Below are 18,307 nucleotides of genomic sequence, written 5' to 3' on the forward strand. Positions count from 1 at the left end.
GGGAACAGAGGCCAACTTTGCATGCCAATTTTGCAAATGGAGCTTGAGGTAAATAAAGTTTTAGTGCCATGTCGCGTTGATCAATACGCAATTTCATGTTGCATTTTTATTGGCTCGTCAGAAGACGCAATCTTGCTCTTGTCACTGTTGTGTTGTATTAAGAAAACCATAAAATGACTGTGTGTCAAAGTCAGTCTCTAAATATTTGACCTTAGGACTAGGTTGGTTCAGGTTATATCACGTAGTAAAACACCAAAAAAAGTTTCATAATATGCATGAATCTGAGATCAAAACGTCTTTTAAAAATCACTCGCAAAACATCTTTTACATCTTGCACATCTGCATTTGTCAAAATGCATATGTGTTTTGCACTGATGCATGAGTGGATTAGGTAGTACATTTGAGTGCAGATTATTTTGTGACTCACTCATTGAGCAGCGGCACAGATGTGCGTCTCTTGCTCTTCTGCACCATGTTGGCCTGGTTCCTCAGTGATATGTGCAGGGTCGAGGGCGTGAGGCGACACGGTTCGCCATCCACCTGCACGGGCAGCGTCTTGAAGGTGGTGAGGATGACCTCTCTGCACTGATGCAGCCGTTCGCCGTGACCGCCCACCTGTAGCGCCGCCTTGTGTTAAGACAGGGAAATGCATTAAAACTGCAACAAAGACTATACATATTATTACTATGGGAAAGTGAAAAAGTGCAGTATGGCAGAATAAGTCCCGCTCTTAATAAAAGAGCCAATCGCCAATCGCTCACCAGAGAGGCCATGGTGAAACCGATCACCTCGATGCAGCCGTCGTCATGCCTCTGAGGCTCAAAATCTCTGTGGTCGCCCGTGTTTCCCCATGGCATGGTACCAGCACAGTACCTACAGAGAGAGAGTACAGCGTTTAATGAGGTATATAAAATAAGACAGTCCTGTTGACATGTTTAAAAAAAAAGTATGAATCCTTCAGGTAAAAACTGGGATAGAGCTGCACGGTTAATCATTAAAAGATCGCAATCTCGATTCAAACACCCACGTGATCTTATTCCTAAATGACAACGATTCGGCCATGTCTATTAAATCTTTGACAAAATCACAGCAGAACATTCAAATCTGTGCTGGCGCTGATCAGTTACATCATTACACCAGTAGGTGGCGACAAGTGACTGTTAAAAAGGCTGTTGTCATTGAATCATTCATTAAAGAGATTTGTTCAAAAACGCTGATTCATCCAGTAATAGGGCTGTGCAACGATTAATCGCGATTAATCGCCTCCAAAATAAAAATTTGTGTTTACATAATATGTGTGTGTACTGTGCATAAATATTTTGTATATATAAATACACACACATGCATTTATATATTTAAGAAAAATGTGTTAAAATATTTTTATGTATAAACATATATACATGCATATATTTCTTAACTATATACATGAATATGTGTGTATTTATATACAAAATAATTACACACAGTACACACATATATTATGTAAACACAAACTTTTATTTTGGCTGCGATTAATCACGATTAATCGTTGCACAGCCCTATCCAGTAATGAAATAAGTGGTCTTTTTTTGAGTTTGAGTTGATTCATTCAAATTAAATTATTCATTCAAATTAGATATCTTTTAAATAGACTGCAGCAATTAACATTTTGTCTGAATCTTTTTATATTTAAATGTGTTTTCATTGGAATCAGTTTGCATGACCCTTTTCATCACCACTATATTTCATATTGGGTTAAATAAAAAACATCTATCCAGTTAACAGCAACAACTAAATAAATAATAAAAGTAAAAATAAAAAAAACGCTATAAAATGTAATTAAAATAATTGCTTTAAAATAAATGCTTTCAGTCTGCAGTATGTCATTTTAATGCTCTATGCAGTTTCTGAGAAAATGCAGAAATAGTTTTTTTTCTGCCCAACCCTATTATTATGAAACATTTTCCCCACGTAGATTATTTAAAATATTGGTTTGATCTTTCTAAAATCAAATTTGAGGAAGTGACATCACAGAAGTCAGCAGATTAACAGTTCTTCATTACAGCCACACTTATTATAACTGACCTTTTCAAGCTCAACATTTAAACACTGTGTGCTAAAAACATTGCAGTAATATGTTTGTAAGGAATTGTTTTTTTTTCTTGGCACTAAGTACAAAAACAATGTGTTAGCTGAGGCCATTATTAGATGTTTTGTACTGACCTTCAACCCAGACACATTTCTAATGTACCAGACTTGGCAGAAAAACATGTTTTGGAAGTTTTATTACAAGGCACATAGTACCAGAGTGTTACTACCAGAATTTATTATTTAAAAAAAAGAAGAAGACATAACTGGCTTTTCCTAAGAATGACCCTTATTTTTGAAGCAAACCTGGGAATATTCAAGAAGACGATGCACTGAAACTTCAGTTCCTGGATCTTGGGTGTGAGATCCGTACCATCACACTGTCAGTACAGAGAACAACATGTTAAATATCAGGTGGACAATGGGAAAGTTAGCATTAGAAGACAGGAACAGGGGTTCCAGGTGAAGTTTCATACTCACCACCACTCTGACATGCTTAGACAGATCCCTGGAGCTCCGCTGGAGAAAGTCGGAGAAAGCCGCCTGAGGGGACAAAACTAAGAGTCACTCTCTTACAAACACACACACACACACACCACTTATTCTGTCAGAAAGGGAACTCTGCCTACCCCTGCATAGAACATCTTGTTACGGAAGCGACTGTTGAATTTCTCGGGGTTGGCTTCTGTGAACGAACACAACGACACAAATGATTATGACTCTGAGAATGAAAAAGAATGAGAAAGAACAAATGCATAAAGATATCGGCCAACAACGACATTTTACTAAATGCCACACACGTGCGCAGTCAATAAAGTGAGTCAAGAATGTTAAAAGGGTCATATCATAGAAAACAGGATCTTTTGAAATAATTCACAATCATCACGGCTATGTGTTCATCATATTAACATATGCCCACTAAACATTTACTATACACATCAAGGCCTATTCAGTATTCAGCAAACATAACATTAACATATAAAAGGTCATTTATATATATAAGTTTTAAAGGTTCAGTAATACGTACATATGTAAAATGCACACATTTGCACATATACGTCACAAACCTCTAGATTCGTGGAACTCCAGGGTGACGTGGGCATCAAAGCCGAGGCTGAAGTAGTTATTGAACACGTTAAGAGGAAGCTGATAAAAGACAACAAAGAGACACATTGTAATATCAGCAGCGTATAAACGTAACATATCTCCTGGTGTATATCTACAGCGATCACCTTCTGCGTGCCCTCCTCCGGCTGAGCAGCCGAACGCTCCACCTGCAGATTCCAGCGGTCCAACTGCACCACCGTACCGTCCTCCACGTGACACAAGACCTTAGACACCGGCTCGTCGGTGTAACCCTGAAATATGAAGAGATATTGTTGAGTTGAGAGGTCTTACCTTACACAACACAGCTACTGTATGTTAAGGGCTATTTACTCCTGGCATAAACACAGTACTTGACATGAATTGCAATGATTATACCATCAATTCGAATGTTCAGAGTGGACAGCGAGGATCATTATACCCGCTTCATTGCTAATAACAGACTTTCGATAAAGGCATGGGGAAAAAACGAGAGAGACACTCCAGATTCCATGGCCAGTGTTTCTCCAGGCACGCGGTCCGAGTATAATGGAAAATAATGAGCGGCATTTATCAGTGACAACCACTTAGATGGCCAACTGCACAATTACAGCCTCTCAGCCAATCAGAGCAGCCCGATCATATCCAACTAATGCTGTTTGCTTTCACACGCTCTTGTGTTGTGTAAAACAAACCAAATTCAAATTCAAAGGTGCTGTTATTCAGCATTTCATGAGTAAGATGAGGGTGAAATGTGTGATGGATGCTAGCTTTATGTGATAGCAGCATATTTGCAATAGGAAATGGTGAAGGAGAAAGCATACACACAGGAAGACAGGACGTCTGAGGAATAAAACTATTTATTAATCACTTAAAGAGGATTTACAGATGAGTTGACTCACCCCACCCCAGTTCAGAGTCCTGGCAAGGTCATTTCCTGTACCAAGAGGAAGCACAGCTACAGGAGGTTGTGGGTTCATCTGAAGTTCATCTAAGGCCGAGAGAATCCAGCCCACCTAGACAAAAGAGGACAAACTAGTCATCCGGGGGCAGAAATGCCAAAAGCGCCGCTCAGGAAATCCAAGTTTCATCTCGCATGGGTCACGGATCTAGAAATTACCCGTAAGAAAGCATGACAGGGCAAACCACAGACCCACTATTAGCTAATAACAGTGTTTCGCCACTGCTTGTTACTTTTCAGTTCATTGTCGTTCCACATATCTGTCACCAGAGGGAGGTGCGTCCAAAATGTTTAACCTTCTAGCGGGTTGGACATATCTGATCATCCCAACATGCATTGGACCTTACCGTTCCATCTCCTCCACAGGCGAGGATGCGAAGATTTGGCACTTTCCTGTATAATTCCAGCCTGATGGACAGAGGGAAACAAATAGTGATGTTTGTTACTGATGCATTTGCAATCAATTAGCATTAAAAAGTGACCCCAAACAGTATTTGGACGCTTAAGGCACATTTACAAATGGGTGAATTTCACTGCATTAGATAAAAATACCAAAGCAAGAATCATTTTCTCAGAATTCAACTTTTCTGGGACATTTTGCAATGATATTAGTAACACTTTACAATACGGTTGAATTTGTCATCATTAGTTAATGCATTAGGAATCATGAACTAACAATGAACAATACTTTTACAGCATTTATTAATGTTAATTTCCATATATACACTAATACATTTTTTAAATAGTATATTTATAAATTAACATTAACCTAGATTGATAAATGCAATAAGTGTTGTTCATGCAATGCAATAAATAATGTTAGCACAGTGACTTTTAACCAGAAGGTGATTTTTAGCAGATGAATGAAGTCAGTTCTCCACAAGTTCACACAGGTCTCCTATCAGAGTAACCACATGTGTAGTTCAACACATTAGCTATGCACAAAATATATTCTGTCTTCATTTTGTTATCTATTATCATGTAAAAATATATTTGTTAAATGTTTGACATTTGACAAATAAATGCCACTTGGTTTGATGCATTTTTACTTTTCTCCTCTAATGCAAAGACATTCAGACACTTAAGTGTGGATTAAATGTTTTGTGGGCCATTGCATGTGTGTGTGTGTTGGTTTTCTGTTTTAATAGGAGTTTAATCACAGCTCTGTCAGACAGCTCAAAAAAAAGCCCCCAGCCACCCAGCTGTGTCTGCTCCCATCTTAATACTCTCTCTCTCTCTCTCTCTGTCATCGCTAGAGCAGATCAGAGCGCATGTGCTGTGCTGTCTCACCGCTCAATTACTGAGGCGAACTGAGGCAGTGGGCAGCGGGGAGAGAAGCTTCTAGAACACTGAACTCCCTCATAGAACACAGCACTGCTGAGATCCAGCGACTACATAATTAATGTGGTCAGGACAAAGAAATAGTGGGTTAAAGCGCATTAAGGGAGGGAGAGATGATCTGATACGGAATGAAAGAGAACGCTGAAACTGAGAGACTCACGCTTCTCTGGGCCCTCCCTGAGACAAATCAAACACCTGCCGAGGGTTCAGGATCCACATAAACATCTGCAGCAACTTCGTCCCCTGAGAACCACAGACAGATCAGACGGGGAGATAGACAGACAACACCACAGACTGAGAGAAAGACACAACAAAGACAGGAAGAACAATAGATGGAGTGACAGACAGCATAGCAGACAGATAGAATGATAGACAGTGATAGATTGATAGAATGACAGATATAATGAAAAAAAGAATAACAGATAAAACAGACAAACAGAATGACAAATAGCAGACAGAACGATAGATAAAATGACAGAACGATAAATAGAATGACAGAAAGATATAATGATAGATATAATGATAGAGAGATAGAACAGCAGACAGACAGAATGATAGATAGGACAACAGACAGAATATAATGACAGAACATAATAGAATGACAGATAGATAGAACAGCAGAGTGATATATAGAACGGTAGACAGACAGGCAGACAGAATGAAAGATAGAACACCAGAAAGGTAGACAGAACGACAGACAGACAAAACACAATAGAAAGAACGACAGACAGAATAATAGAACAGAAAGACAGAACGATAGATGGAACGACAGACAGACAGAATGATAGATAGAATAACAGAAATATAGATAGAGCGACAGACAGAAAGATAGAAAGAACGACAAGAGACAGAATGATAAACAGAATAACAGAAAGATAGATAGAACAACAGACAGACAGAATGATAAAAATAGGACAACAGAACGATATAATAACAGAAGGATACATAGAACGACAGACAGAATGATAGATAGAATGACCGAAAGATAGATAGAAAGACAGAATGATAAAAAGATAGATAGAAAGACAGACAGACAGAATGACAAATAAAACAACAGACAGAACGATAGATAGGACAACAGACAGAACTATTGATAGAATGATCAAAAGATCGATAGAAAGACAGAGAGAGAGAATGACAAATAAAACAACAGACAGAATGATAGATAGGACAACAGACAGAACTATTGATAGAACGATAGAGTGATATATTGAACGGCAGGCAGACAGGTAGACAGACAGACAGATAACTCCTCTATTCGTCTCTTTCTTCACCTGGTTTCCGCCGCTCTTGGGGTTGACAAACACCAGCACTGGTTTCATCAGCGGTGAGGGCAGCGGCTTCAGCATGAACGGACGCCATTTTGATTCCTGTCATTTCAGAGTCACTTCATTATACTCCAAATAAATGCACACATTAACACACAAATACACACATATATCGCTGCAGTAAGCAGTGGGGACAGATGATCACTGAGCAGGAGTTAAGGGAAGAAAACGTTTAAAAGCAGGACAGGAATCAGATCTACTCACATCCGTGCCCTTTTTGCTGGCTCTTCTTTTGAACGACGTCCGTTTTTTCCTTCGAGTGGAGTTTTTAAATGAGCTCTGGGACACAGGTCATATGGGTTCAGAACAACACGAGGATGAGAGAGGTAACACTTTACAATAAGGTCTCATGTGCTAACATCAGTTAGCATTAGCTAACATGAACTAACAATGAGACAAATATATTTTTAAGCATTTATTAATCATTGTTAACATTAGTTGTTCATTGTTTGTTCATTGTTAGTTCCCAGTAGATTAACAAATGTTAACAAGTACAACTTTAAAATGTATTTTAATAGAAAATTAAAATGTAATTTTAATTCCATGTAATAAACTGAAATTTTCATAGAGTAAAATTAATAAATGCTGTTAATTCTTAAGTAATATAGTTTACTAATTAAATAGTTCATTTTTAAGAAATAAATGTATTAATTTTGAAGTGTAAAGTGTTAGCGGATGAGAAATAAATTACAAGATTTTCCTTGGTTGAACTATTCCAACAACAGTTTGTGTACAAGCAAGCAACTTCCCTTTTAGCAACTCCTGAATTGAAAGTGGCAGTAACATGATGCCACATTTCAAAAACCTTCCCCATCAATGCATACAGTAAATCCACCAATCATAGCTGAGCGTGTCATCAGAGTGGGTGTGGTCTAAATGTCTACTATGACTGTTGATATGATGGTTCAGTTTTTGATCAATTCAATTCTAGCTTTTAATGCAACAGATAAACTGTGATGCTGAAAGTGTAGGAAACAATGAAACGCAACATTACTGATATAAAATCTCGCAGCATCAAAGCATATTTAAGCTGAAGATGATCAGAAGACAAGAGCATACAGCCCAGCTTCTAAACACAGTCTAGTGTCACTTTGTATTAGCGTCCCCTGCAGGACATTACATAAACCTCGCTTCATGAAGTGCTGATAAAAACGTACCTGCGGTTTCCTGACTTTGATGATCCAGGAAGGGGGTACGATGACCCCGGCGTGAGCTCCCAGTGAGCAGGGCTCCTCGATCTGATGGAGCATGAAGCACGTGACCTTATTGTGGAACTGTGATAGACAAACAGTGAAAGAGTTGGAACAAGTCTGCATCGCATAAACCAGTGAGGTTTTATGAGTAAAACACAGACATGACACTCACTGCCAGCTTGCACCAGGAACAGCTGATGGCCACGATCTCCTTACTGTGGAAGAACTTCTGCGGGAAACTCTACAATCAAAGTGAAGGATAGCATAAACATACTTGACTTTTGCATTAAAAAATATCTGCCGCTCTCCTTTAATAAAACCCGACGCTGTGACATACTTTGCCGCACTGACGACACTTCCCCTCTTGCCGTCGGCGGTGGACCCAGTGATGTCTCAAAGCGTTCTGCTGTCGCAAACAGACACAACGGGTCACATGTAAACGTGCCAACAAGGTTTCACTCTGCCATAAGTATACAATAAGTACAATAAGTAGACGTCAAAGCAACTTCAGTGTGATGAATGATTTGAAGTCATGTGTCGATGAACTGGACTCACATCTCTAAGGCATCGAGAGCCGCCCTCTCTGAAGGTGGGTTTGCAACGGAAGTTGATCTGTGAGGGAGAGACAATGAAAGACAGATTTATAGAATCATTTAGTTAAATAACACAATGTGTAGCTATGTAGACAAGCAGCATCTGAAATTGCATATTGTATAGAAGGTACTACATTTGGTAGGTACTACAACTTACTTTACGATTGTTAAAAAGAAGTATGTTCTGTATAGTATGGAAGTAGGCCTATTCGGATGCAGCAATGGTCAAGACGATCTGCTGAAGTTCAAACTGAGCATCAGAATGGGGAATAAAGGCCTTTGAATGTGGCCTGGTTGTTGGTGTCAGATGGGCCTACTGGGATCTACTGGGATTTTCACACGCAACCATCTCCAGGGTTTACAGAGAAGGGTCAGAAAAAGAGCAAATATCCAGTGAGAGGCAGTTATGTGTGTGAAAATGCCTTGTTGATGTCAGAGATCAGAGGAGAATGACCAGACTGGTTCCAGCTGATAGAAAGGCAACAGTAACTCAAATAACCACTTGTTGCAAGCGAGGTCTGCAGAAAAGCATCTCTGAACGCACAACACGTCGGATCTTGAAGTAGATGGGCTACAGCAGCAGAAAACACACCGGTGCCACTCCTGTCAGATAAGAACAGGAAACTGAGGCTGCAATTCACACTGGCTCACCAAAATTACACAATACAAGATTGGAAAAATGTTGCCTGGTCTGATGAGTCTGGATTACTGCTGCAACATTCAGATGGTAGGGTCAGAATTTGGCGTAAACAGCATGAAAGCATGGATCCATCTAGTCTTGTATCAACGGTTCAGGCTGATGGTGTAATGGCGTAGTAGGGGATCTTTTCTTGGCACACTTTGGGCTCCTTAGTACCAATTGATCATCGTTCATCGAGTATTGTTGCTGACCATGTTCATCATCTTGATGGCTACTTCCAGCAGAAAAATGCACCATGTCACAAAGCTCAAATCATTTCAAACTGGTTTATTGAACATGACAGTGAGTTCACTGTACTCAAATGACCTCCACAGTCACCAGATCTCAGTCCAATAGAGCTCATTTGGGATGTGGTGTGTAAAGAGAGAATCAGGACATGGATGTGCAGCCGACAAATCTGCAGCAACTGCGTCATGCTATCATGTCAATATGGACCAAAATCTCTGAGGAATGTTTCCAGCAACTTGTTCAATCAATGCCACGAAGAATTAAGGCAGTTCTGAAGGGGCCAACCTGGTATTAACAAGGTGTACCTAATAAAATGGCCAGTGAGTATAGTAGTAGTATTATTTATTCTTTATATATATATATATATATATATATATATATATATATATATATATATATATATATATATATATATATATATATATATATATATTATTATTATTTAATAAATATAAAGAAAGTCTGAACTATTAGTCTAAACTATTAGACTAACTATTAGTCTATCTCTGAACTTATCTCTTAATTAAAAGGGGTCATATAATGGTACATGCACTTTTACAAGTTGATTGTACTGAAATGTGTGTTGGCAGTGCCTGTACACAACCATCATAAAATGATAAAAATCCATCCAGTGTTTTTTTTTAAATCTTCTTATATGTTTCCTCCTGTCTCAAATCAAGCTGTTCGATATTGTGACGTCACAAAATCGACGCCCCTCCCACGATGGCTGATTGACAGCAGCGTTTCAAACACAGACCCGCCCTCGCATCCTCGTGAGCGAGCTGTCAATCATAGCACGCGCCGACGCGCGTTCATTGTTGATAGCTGGAGCACTGAGTAGAATGGCGTCTAACGATTGTGGTGTTCTGTTCTTGGGTGTAATAACGAACACAGCAGTCATATTGATGATGTTTCTAAATCCGTACAGCTGAAGACGCAGTGGCTGAGTTTGTTTTCGAAGGGAATATTCCCCACGATCAACGTCAATGCTTTCATGTTTGCGCGACTCATTTCACCAGACTGCTTTACAAACGAGGGTCAGTATAAAGCTGGATTTGCTAAGAAGCTGCTCCTGAAAAAAGGATCAGTACCAACTATTCGTGTTCCTGCTGAACCTCCAGAAGAACAAGTGAGTGTAACGTTTTATTGACCTTTATATTAATCTTTATATTAATCTTTGCAAATAGCTTGCACGCTTCACGATGAATGTGGCTATTTTTACACTCAGGGTACATTATGGCATGTTTTCTATGTACGACGTTATCAATATAATTCATAATTCCACGTTTATAATGAACGACGCGTTATGGTTATTGTCAGAGAATGTCCGTAGACGGGCTCTGGTTGTTATTGTGTTACAAACGGTGTACGCACAGAACAGAGGGGCGGGGTGAGCAAAGCTCATTATCATTTAAAGACACATGCACTGAAACGGCGTGCTGAAAACAGAGCTGTTTTTGACCAGGTAAAATTAGTGTTTTCTTACAATACTAATGAGAATTTTTAATTAAAGTATATTACAAACTTTTAATTTAGACCCTAAAGAATCATATTAGCTTGTACAAAAATGACATTATATGACCCCTTTAATAAATGAACCAAAAACAGACATTACCACATAGTTAGTAAAATATAAACATTATCTTTAAATAGATTGTGATGTATACTGTGACCTCGATATTCTTTCACATCCATTCACTCAATTGCATGGATAACTATATTTGAACATCGCAACAGCAGGGAGCCACAACTCCTGATCCTAAAAACCATAACTGCAATATCTAGATTATACCATCTCATCCCATTTCATTATCCTCCTGATGTCTGTTTGAAGAGACAAACGTCAGCGTTCATCTGTGGAGGGCGTATTTATGACGTGCGTGAGAATGAAACGGATATTTCTGCCTCCGCTCACCTTGTCCAGCTCCTCAATACACGCCGTGTGGACCACGATCTTACAGGCTGCACACTTCCTCCGGGGAGCCGACTTCTTAAAGAAAACCGAACAGCACAAAACACACAACATCTTGTCATAGAGCAATAGCCTGAGCGAACGCACACATCTACGATGCATCTTATAATTCAAATGTATAAGGAATATGCTCTCACTGCACTCTCATCTTCAGCTGTAAAAAGCTTGTTTCCTCTGAGGCGCCGAAGGATTTTGCCAACCACTTGAAGTGGCAATAATAGAGCTGCTACGGCTCTTGAAAACATCAGAGCGCAGCGTCGTGCTTTAACAAAAGCCTAACAAAATCCTTTTACCTGCTGAACATTTTCAGACTAATAGCTGCCTCTTCCTTTCAATACACAGCAGCCTCACATTATCTCATGAAAGAAAATGTCACTACTAAATGCTCTAATGACACTCTCTTCTCTGCCTTTAGCTAGCCCTCCAAATACAGCAACTGTCTGACTTCTCTTTAGTTCTTTTCATCTGTTTTAAACATGTTTGTAACCTGTTTAACCATGTTATACTCACTGCAATCTTGACCAAGCACGTCTCTTCGCCTAGGTAGCAGAGATCCCCGGAACAGTTCGTCTCCAACCACAGATGATCACCGTTCACTGCGTTCTCCTGTGCAGATAAAATCAAAAGTTTTGTAGCTGTCAGTCCATGTCTATTAGCTTTGAAGCTAACATCTGCATGCTAATGCATTCTGAAATGCTCAGAAAATTAGCAGATATACGCATTTATGTTACTCTTCCAGGAAAACAAACCAAAAACCATGATCAAATTCTCAATGAAAACATCCCCTCATGCTAACTGATTAGCATGTAACAAATCATGGTTTATTTATGGCTATTATAACAACTTCCACGGATGCAGTTATACATATAGCTATACTATATCTGAATTTAGCATGTTTTATGATGAACTCTGCACTATTTTTGACACTATTATCTTCTGTGGAGCTGCTTTATAGTTCGCTAACTAAATTGAGCTTAATAATGACACTATTGTCTTTACAGCTGAAACTGTATTTGTTTCATAACTGTAATTATACATAATCACATGCAACTAACCCTAAACCAAACCTAATCCCAACCTTATAGTAAGTACATATCTACATAAAGCACTATATAAATAACTGTGACTTAACTTGATATGACATGTTATGAGCAAGCAAACATGTCTTTCTTGTGCCTGTGAACAAGTTAAAAGTTGAATGGTCAAGATTGCTCTAAACTGACATAGATATGAGCATTAAAATACAAAAACAGTCAGGTAATGCACGTTCCTGCATTCAAATCACACACATTGTGAGGCTTCAATTAGCGATGCCTTGTGTACACACTTAGCAGTTTTAGGAAGGCGCATTAATGTTTGATGGCTGCGCTGGTCACGTCGGGAACTAGAGGGGAAGGAAAGGCCAGCAAAGACGAACAGGAAGCGTCCCGCTGGGCTCCGCCCCCTCAGCAGTCTCCATCTGTACACACAGCACCTGGATTAACGAGTCTCTCTTTTGCCATGCCAACCATCTTTGTGGGACCCGCCCAAGTCAAACAGCACCCACCAGTCCAAATATGCTGATATGTGCAAAACTATTTGCACAATCTTCTCCTCGACACAAACATTAGGGCTTTAGTCTTAGAATGTCACGTACTGTATTATATATATAAAAACCCACTATATATTATGCTTTCATTGTATTTTGAGGGGAAAAACAATGCAACATTCTAAACTAATGCCACTTGTCTGTACCAAACTCATCACAATAGGGGCTTTCGCACCGGATAGTTATAGGAACTATACTGAACACCAGAGAACAAAAATTTCCCCTAGAGCCATTTCCCACCAGAAGGAACTCTGAAGTAACGTAAGCCGGCCGACAGCAAAGTCATTTAAGCACGGCATTCAACAACTGAAGGATGGTGGTCACCATGATCGATGCTGTGTTTTTGTTGTGTGTCGTGGGTTTCGTAATAACAGAGATGGAATGTAGTGAGTGCCAGTATTTTGTATGGCATGTGTTCGGCCAATCAATGTATACTATTGTGCTGGGTTAGACCCTACTCTTAAGTAGGAGCTAATTTAACCCCACCCCACCCCAAAAGGCGTTCCTAGAACTAAAATCCTTCCCAGTTCCTGAGGTGTGAAAACACCAAAAAGCTTCTGTTTCATAGGGTTCTTTTTCATAGGGTTCTTCTATGAAAACATTCATGTTTTGGGTGGTTGCTAGTTACTACCCAGCAAACACATTTACATTGTGGCAACGTCTGTGGCACGTTGCATTTCTACTATGGCAACGTCGCTGTCTACGTGCTCGCAACGTAACAACGTAGAATTGTAAGATGCGACAGGGCTGTAGCAACGTTGCTGCGCGACATTCAGCAACTGAGAGACGACGTTCTGACAATTAATTTTTTTATGCTAGATATAGATATCCCCCATTTAGCATGTTATGTTTTGTGGTTAATTTGTAATTAGTCATATGTTAGATAATTATATAGTTTTTAAATATTGTTTATCCTTATTATTATTTATGGGCCTAACAGTAAATTCATTATAATCAACACCTGCAAGTGTACACTTTGAAGACTAAAAATGACATAGAAGGTTAGATAATTCAACTTTATTAAAACTGCATATGGTAATCTTTCATTTGTGAAAAAAACCAAAACAAAACAAAAACCTTTTACAGGGAGTGGACTAATGTTAACTAGCATGAGCAGACATGAGAAAATCTAGCAAAGAAACGAATGAGACGACAAATCAAACAGCTGTGCGAGCAGTTACAAAAAAAGATTTTTCTCTGTGCGTTTCCAAAAAAAAGGAAAAAACATTAACACATTAACGTGCAACAAGTAGGCTATGCGCTCATGTCGCTGTCTGTTCAAGGAGTGCTGAAATCAATTACTCATCATTAAAGTCATTTTGGCTTCATACTTTTGGCATAAAGTTAAACATTTGTCATACCTGACCAGAAGATGTTCAAATAAATGTCACATTAGACAAGGAAGTTGTAGGTTGTGTTTGAATAATTACGTATCTTATTTAGCTGAGGTAAATTAAATGCAATTCTCACGTATCCTTGCTTGATGAAGAACGAGACGCCCCAACGGTCAGTTGAAATTTAAAAGGCTGATTTTCGCGTTTCAGGGCATTGACGAGTACATATGTTGTCCAGTGGTTGTCCAGACACCCTCGGCACAACTCTAAGCAACGGCCCTGAACGGTGGTTCAATGTCAATACTGTGATAACGCTGTAACAACCTTCACCACACAACGTAGTTATTGTAACCTTTTGGCCATGTTGTTAAAACGTAAGAGAAGTTAGAAGGTTGGGTACGTTGTGCCAATGTTCTGTGTTTGCTGGGTAGTTACTTACTAGCTGAAGTCAAATGGACCAATGTCTATATCGAAGTACCAAATGATACCATCACTGCCAGTTTTCTATGGGAAAGCTGATAAGACATGCAGTTGGATAGACATTCATAGTGAAAGACAGATGAAGGACACTTACGCTCCAGTCCACGGTGTTGCGGAGTTCCTTGGCTGGTCCATTGCTCAGGGCAGGGAAGGGATTCTGTGCTGGACCCAAATGCTGGAGGCCCGACCGCGAGATGGCTTTCCTGCGTAACAGAATGACCACAAATAGCTTCAGCACAAGACTGAGTGAACGCATTCAAGAGAAACTAATGAGACCTTGCTGAGCTGAAGGTTTTGACATCTGGGATAAGCTTCTTGCTGTTGCACATAAAAGGACTAGTCATTGTGGATCTAAGTGGGGACACGCTACAAAACACACACAACAGGAGACGGCCGTATACCTTGTGCCAGTATCAAAATGATCCAGACCAATCTGTTTACCAGTCTGCTTGGCCAGGAAGTTCCCATAATTCCCTGCATGCAAAGACAGCCTCTGCCTCATATGGTATGAAATAGGCAGAAAACGTCTTTGTGTGTGTGTCTCAGCAAAGGGCTTGCATGAGTCAGTAATGTGCGATCACTTCCTCTGTCTGTCATTCTTCCACAGAACTGGCCTCATCAAATGCTAGTATCACAGATCGATCAAATAAAACTCATATCTAGTATCTATAGCAGGATGGCTCCCTGAAAAATGGGGTCAAAATGAAAATTTTCACCTGAGATTTGGAGCCACATTACAGGGTGGTAAAAATTACTTTAGAAAGATGACAGAATAATTTTTTTATTTTTACACAGGGATCGGAAGGTCTATTAGTAAAATATGTTGCATCATATGCCAACGGTGACAGTTCAAAAATGGGAAAAAGCACTTCTTGTGTTTTTTGCTGAAAGTTTGCAAGCAACCTGAGAAGTATTAAAGAACCCTTAAAGGCACAATATGTATTTTTTTGCTTTAAAAATATAAAAAATCACTATATCTATGTTATATATTTTTTTAAAGTTGTGTATTTACATTATCCCGACAGTTCCAATTAACTTCTAAATCCAGAGAAATTCATATTTTAATTCGAAGACACGGACCGTGTCTTTATTTCCGTTATGTCGCAGTCAATGGCGTCATATCCGCGTTGTCCCTGGTTTCCGCCTATGGTTTCCGCTCGTACTGCCATGGTAACCAGAGCTATTCGCAGAGCCCTCTGATTAACCAAAGCGACAGACGCAGACAACTGAGGAGTTCGCATTGTCTATTTGCACGCTGTTGTTGTTTCGTTCAAACATTATGGACCATGGCAAGCAGACTTTGGATAAAGAAGGAGAACTAAAACGAGAATCAATATCAGCGCGGTGTTTTCGAGATGCCGAGAGCTCCCATAGACAGTATATAAACGAGAGCTCCACGTCCGAGACTTCGACCGCTCCTACATGTAACGTTACTTTATTAAACAGGTGAGCACATTTACATAAAACTAATCAATGTTTTATAGTTCAACAATGATAAAATGTTAGAATATGATCAGTATGTTATTCTAATGTTGATCTAGTTTACTGCTAGCCTCAAACAGACAAACTAACACATACATTTCAACACATTCAAATGCAGTTTAGTGTGCTAGTGTAATGTAGACCAAGTGAAACAGCGCTGCGTTACCTCACAAGTTTAATTTGTCTAATAAACTGACCTGTGAGTAGTAATTCTGCGTGTAGTTCGGTAGAATGAAATATTCCTTTATGAAATATGAAATATGTCCATATTCCTTTTATATCCGCGGGACTCGCGTCGCGTGTGGAGCTGATAGCTGTCTCTTAGCAATCCCGAACTGCTTCATATCACAGTCATGATAAAAGCATCGATGTATTCACTCATCCATAAACATTATTAGATCGGTCGGCTTGACGTTGACGACAAGTTCCATAATTCTTAGCGTGTGTTGCGTCATCAAACTACGCCTTTGTTATTGTAAAGAGGTTAGCGACCCCTAGTGGAGAAAAAATTACATATTGTACGTTTAATATTCTTTTATATTTTGGTTAACCAACTTTTATTTTGGCATCTTTTAATTTTTACAGCACAATACGGTTTATTCCCAGAGATTCCAATGTGGCTTTATGAGTAAATTGGTACATTTTACACATTTTCAGTGGTCAAAAACCAAATGTATGTCAATTTGCATATAGCTGATACTTTTTTTTTCTTTTAAAGAGGAATAACTGAAAAACAAATGATGTTGAAACTAGAAATGTATCTCGTTTCAATTGCATAGAACATTCCTGTCTGAGTGCCATAAATATTGTTAAGTTTGCATGCCAAAATCAAAACAATTTAGCCAGGGACCTCTGGTTGAGTTGACAAGGAATGACTTTAGTTTGGAAATGAGGTTTATAGGACCAAGAAGAAAGAAAACATGTTTGTACCATACGGTAGAATATTTGGCATTTCAGGCATTTATGAATATGCATAATCAAAAAATAGTTTCACATTACTATAAAACCATCTATAAGTGGCATTTATACGAGCAACATAAGATATTTTAAAATAATTTTTTTAGACAAAACAAACTGCCTGAACAAACACAAAGAGAGCAATTAAGTGTCAGGAAGTTTATAGTATTCTATGGCTAAAGCATTAAGATTTAACATAGACTGTAGGTATTAACATAATCAAGTTAATTAGCATACTAGACAAAAAGCTATGGCTACTAATATATAAAAGTGAACATGTGTTTCATATTCCCAGCTGTTATTTGCAAGTCCACCTGTTGTGCATATTAAAGCTTGTAACTGAACTTGCTAAAACTCCAAGCTCCTTCCTCAAAAACTCATGCCACCTGATCTTCCTCCAAAAGGCTCAGTATTTAACATAGTAAACACAGTGCCATATGGCTGTCCCTTTTGAAGCAAAGGTTGAAAGTGACCCCACGCTCTGTGTATAATTTTACACACACTCACGACAGAAGCAATGGAGGCAGGGGGTGAAGAGAACAACGGACGAGGAAAAGGTGGGACGTACACCTGACACCCTGCTGAAAGTTTCAAGTCCTCATCTAAAATTATCCCGTTCAGAAAGAACACAAGCGAGAGTCCAGTTACAAGCTCTTTTGTAAAGCGAGCTAGGGCCACGGGATCACACACCTTTACCCTCCGAGCTAAAAATAGAGACACTGTCAGGGGACATGTGCGTTGAAAACATGACACTGTAATGAAACGTGGTGAAGGCAAGGAACATGACAACAAATAGACAAGCAAATGTAAGACAAAAACAAAAATCACAAACAAGATCTCTTTAACATCTCAGTTGCTTCTCCTAGACACCAATGTGCTAAAATGGAGACTTAAGTTCTAAGAGACAAAAAATAATTATAGGTTTTCAGAAGAAATTTCAAGGTCTTTCTCCTTAGACAAAATTGACAACCATTTGAGCAACCAAATGTTCTTCTGAGAT

The 18,307-nt window shown here is 39.1% G+C and overlaps 1 protein-coding gene across 9 annotated transcripts in view; it reads right to left on the reverse strand.

The window, feature by feature from the left end:
• The window catches only part of dgki (diacylglycerol kinase, iota), a 45,207-nt gene that overhangs the window by 8,465 nt on the left and 18,435 nt on the right, over positions 1-18,307 (reverse strand). For 2 of the 9 annotated variants that reach the window (XM_084111742.1, XM_084111737.1), the window contains exons 2-20: positions 14,963-15,071; positions 11,977-12,072; positions 11,410-11,484; positions 8,529-8,585; positions 8,311-8,379; positions 8,146-8,214; positions 7,938-8,054; positions 6,985-7,059; positions 6,727-6,822; positions 5,613-5,695; positions 4,459-4,519; positions 4,053-4,166; positions 3,300-3,425; positions 3,135-3,213; positions 2,697-2,752; positions 2,548-2,610; positions 2,374-2,447; positions 762-873; positions 428-627 (exon numbers count right to left, since the gene is read on the reverse strand). In XM_084111742.1, the coding sequence (XP_083967868.1) occupies positions 428-627; positions 762-873; positions 2,374-2,447; positions 2,548-2,610; positions 2,697-2,752; positions 3,135-3,213; positions 3,300-3,425; positions 4,053-4,166; positions 4,459-4,519; positions 5,613-5,695; positions 6,727-6,822; positions 6,985-7,059; positions 7,938-8,054; positions 8,146-8,214; positions 8,311-8,379; positions 8,529-8,585; positions 11,410-11,484; positions 11,977-12,072; positions 14,963-15,071 (1,731 nt within the window). Of the gene's footprint in view, positions 1-427; positions 628-761; positions 874-2,373; positions 2,448-2,547; positions 2,611-2,696; positions 2,753-3,134; positions 3,214-3,299; positions 3,426-4,052; positions 4,167-4,458; positions 4,520-5,612; positions 5,696-6,726; positions 6,823-6,984; positions 7,060-7,937; positions 8,055-8,145; positions 8,215-8,310; positions 8,434-8,528; positions 8,586-11,409; positions 11,485-11,976; positions 12,073-14,962; positions 15,072-18,307 lie in introns of all 9 variants that reach the window. The other 7 variants (XM_084111736.1, XM_084111740.1, XM_084111744.1 and 4 more) reach the window with 4 other exon arrangements.

Source organism: Abramis brama, assembly GCF_963993115.1.
Source record: "Abramis brama genome assembly, chromosome: 4".
NCBI classification, from domain to species: domain Eukaryota; kingdom Metazoa; phylum Chordata; class Actinopteri; order Cypriniformes; family Leuciscidae; genus Abramis; species Abramis brama.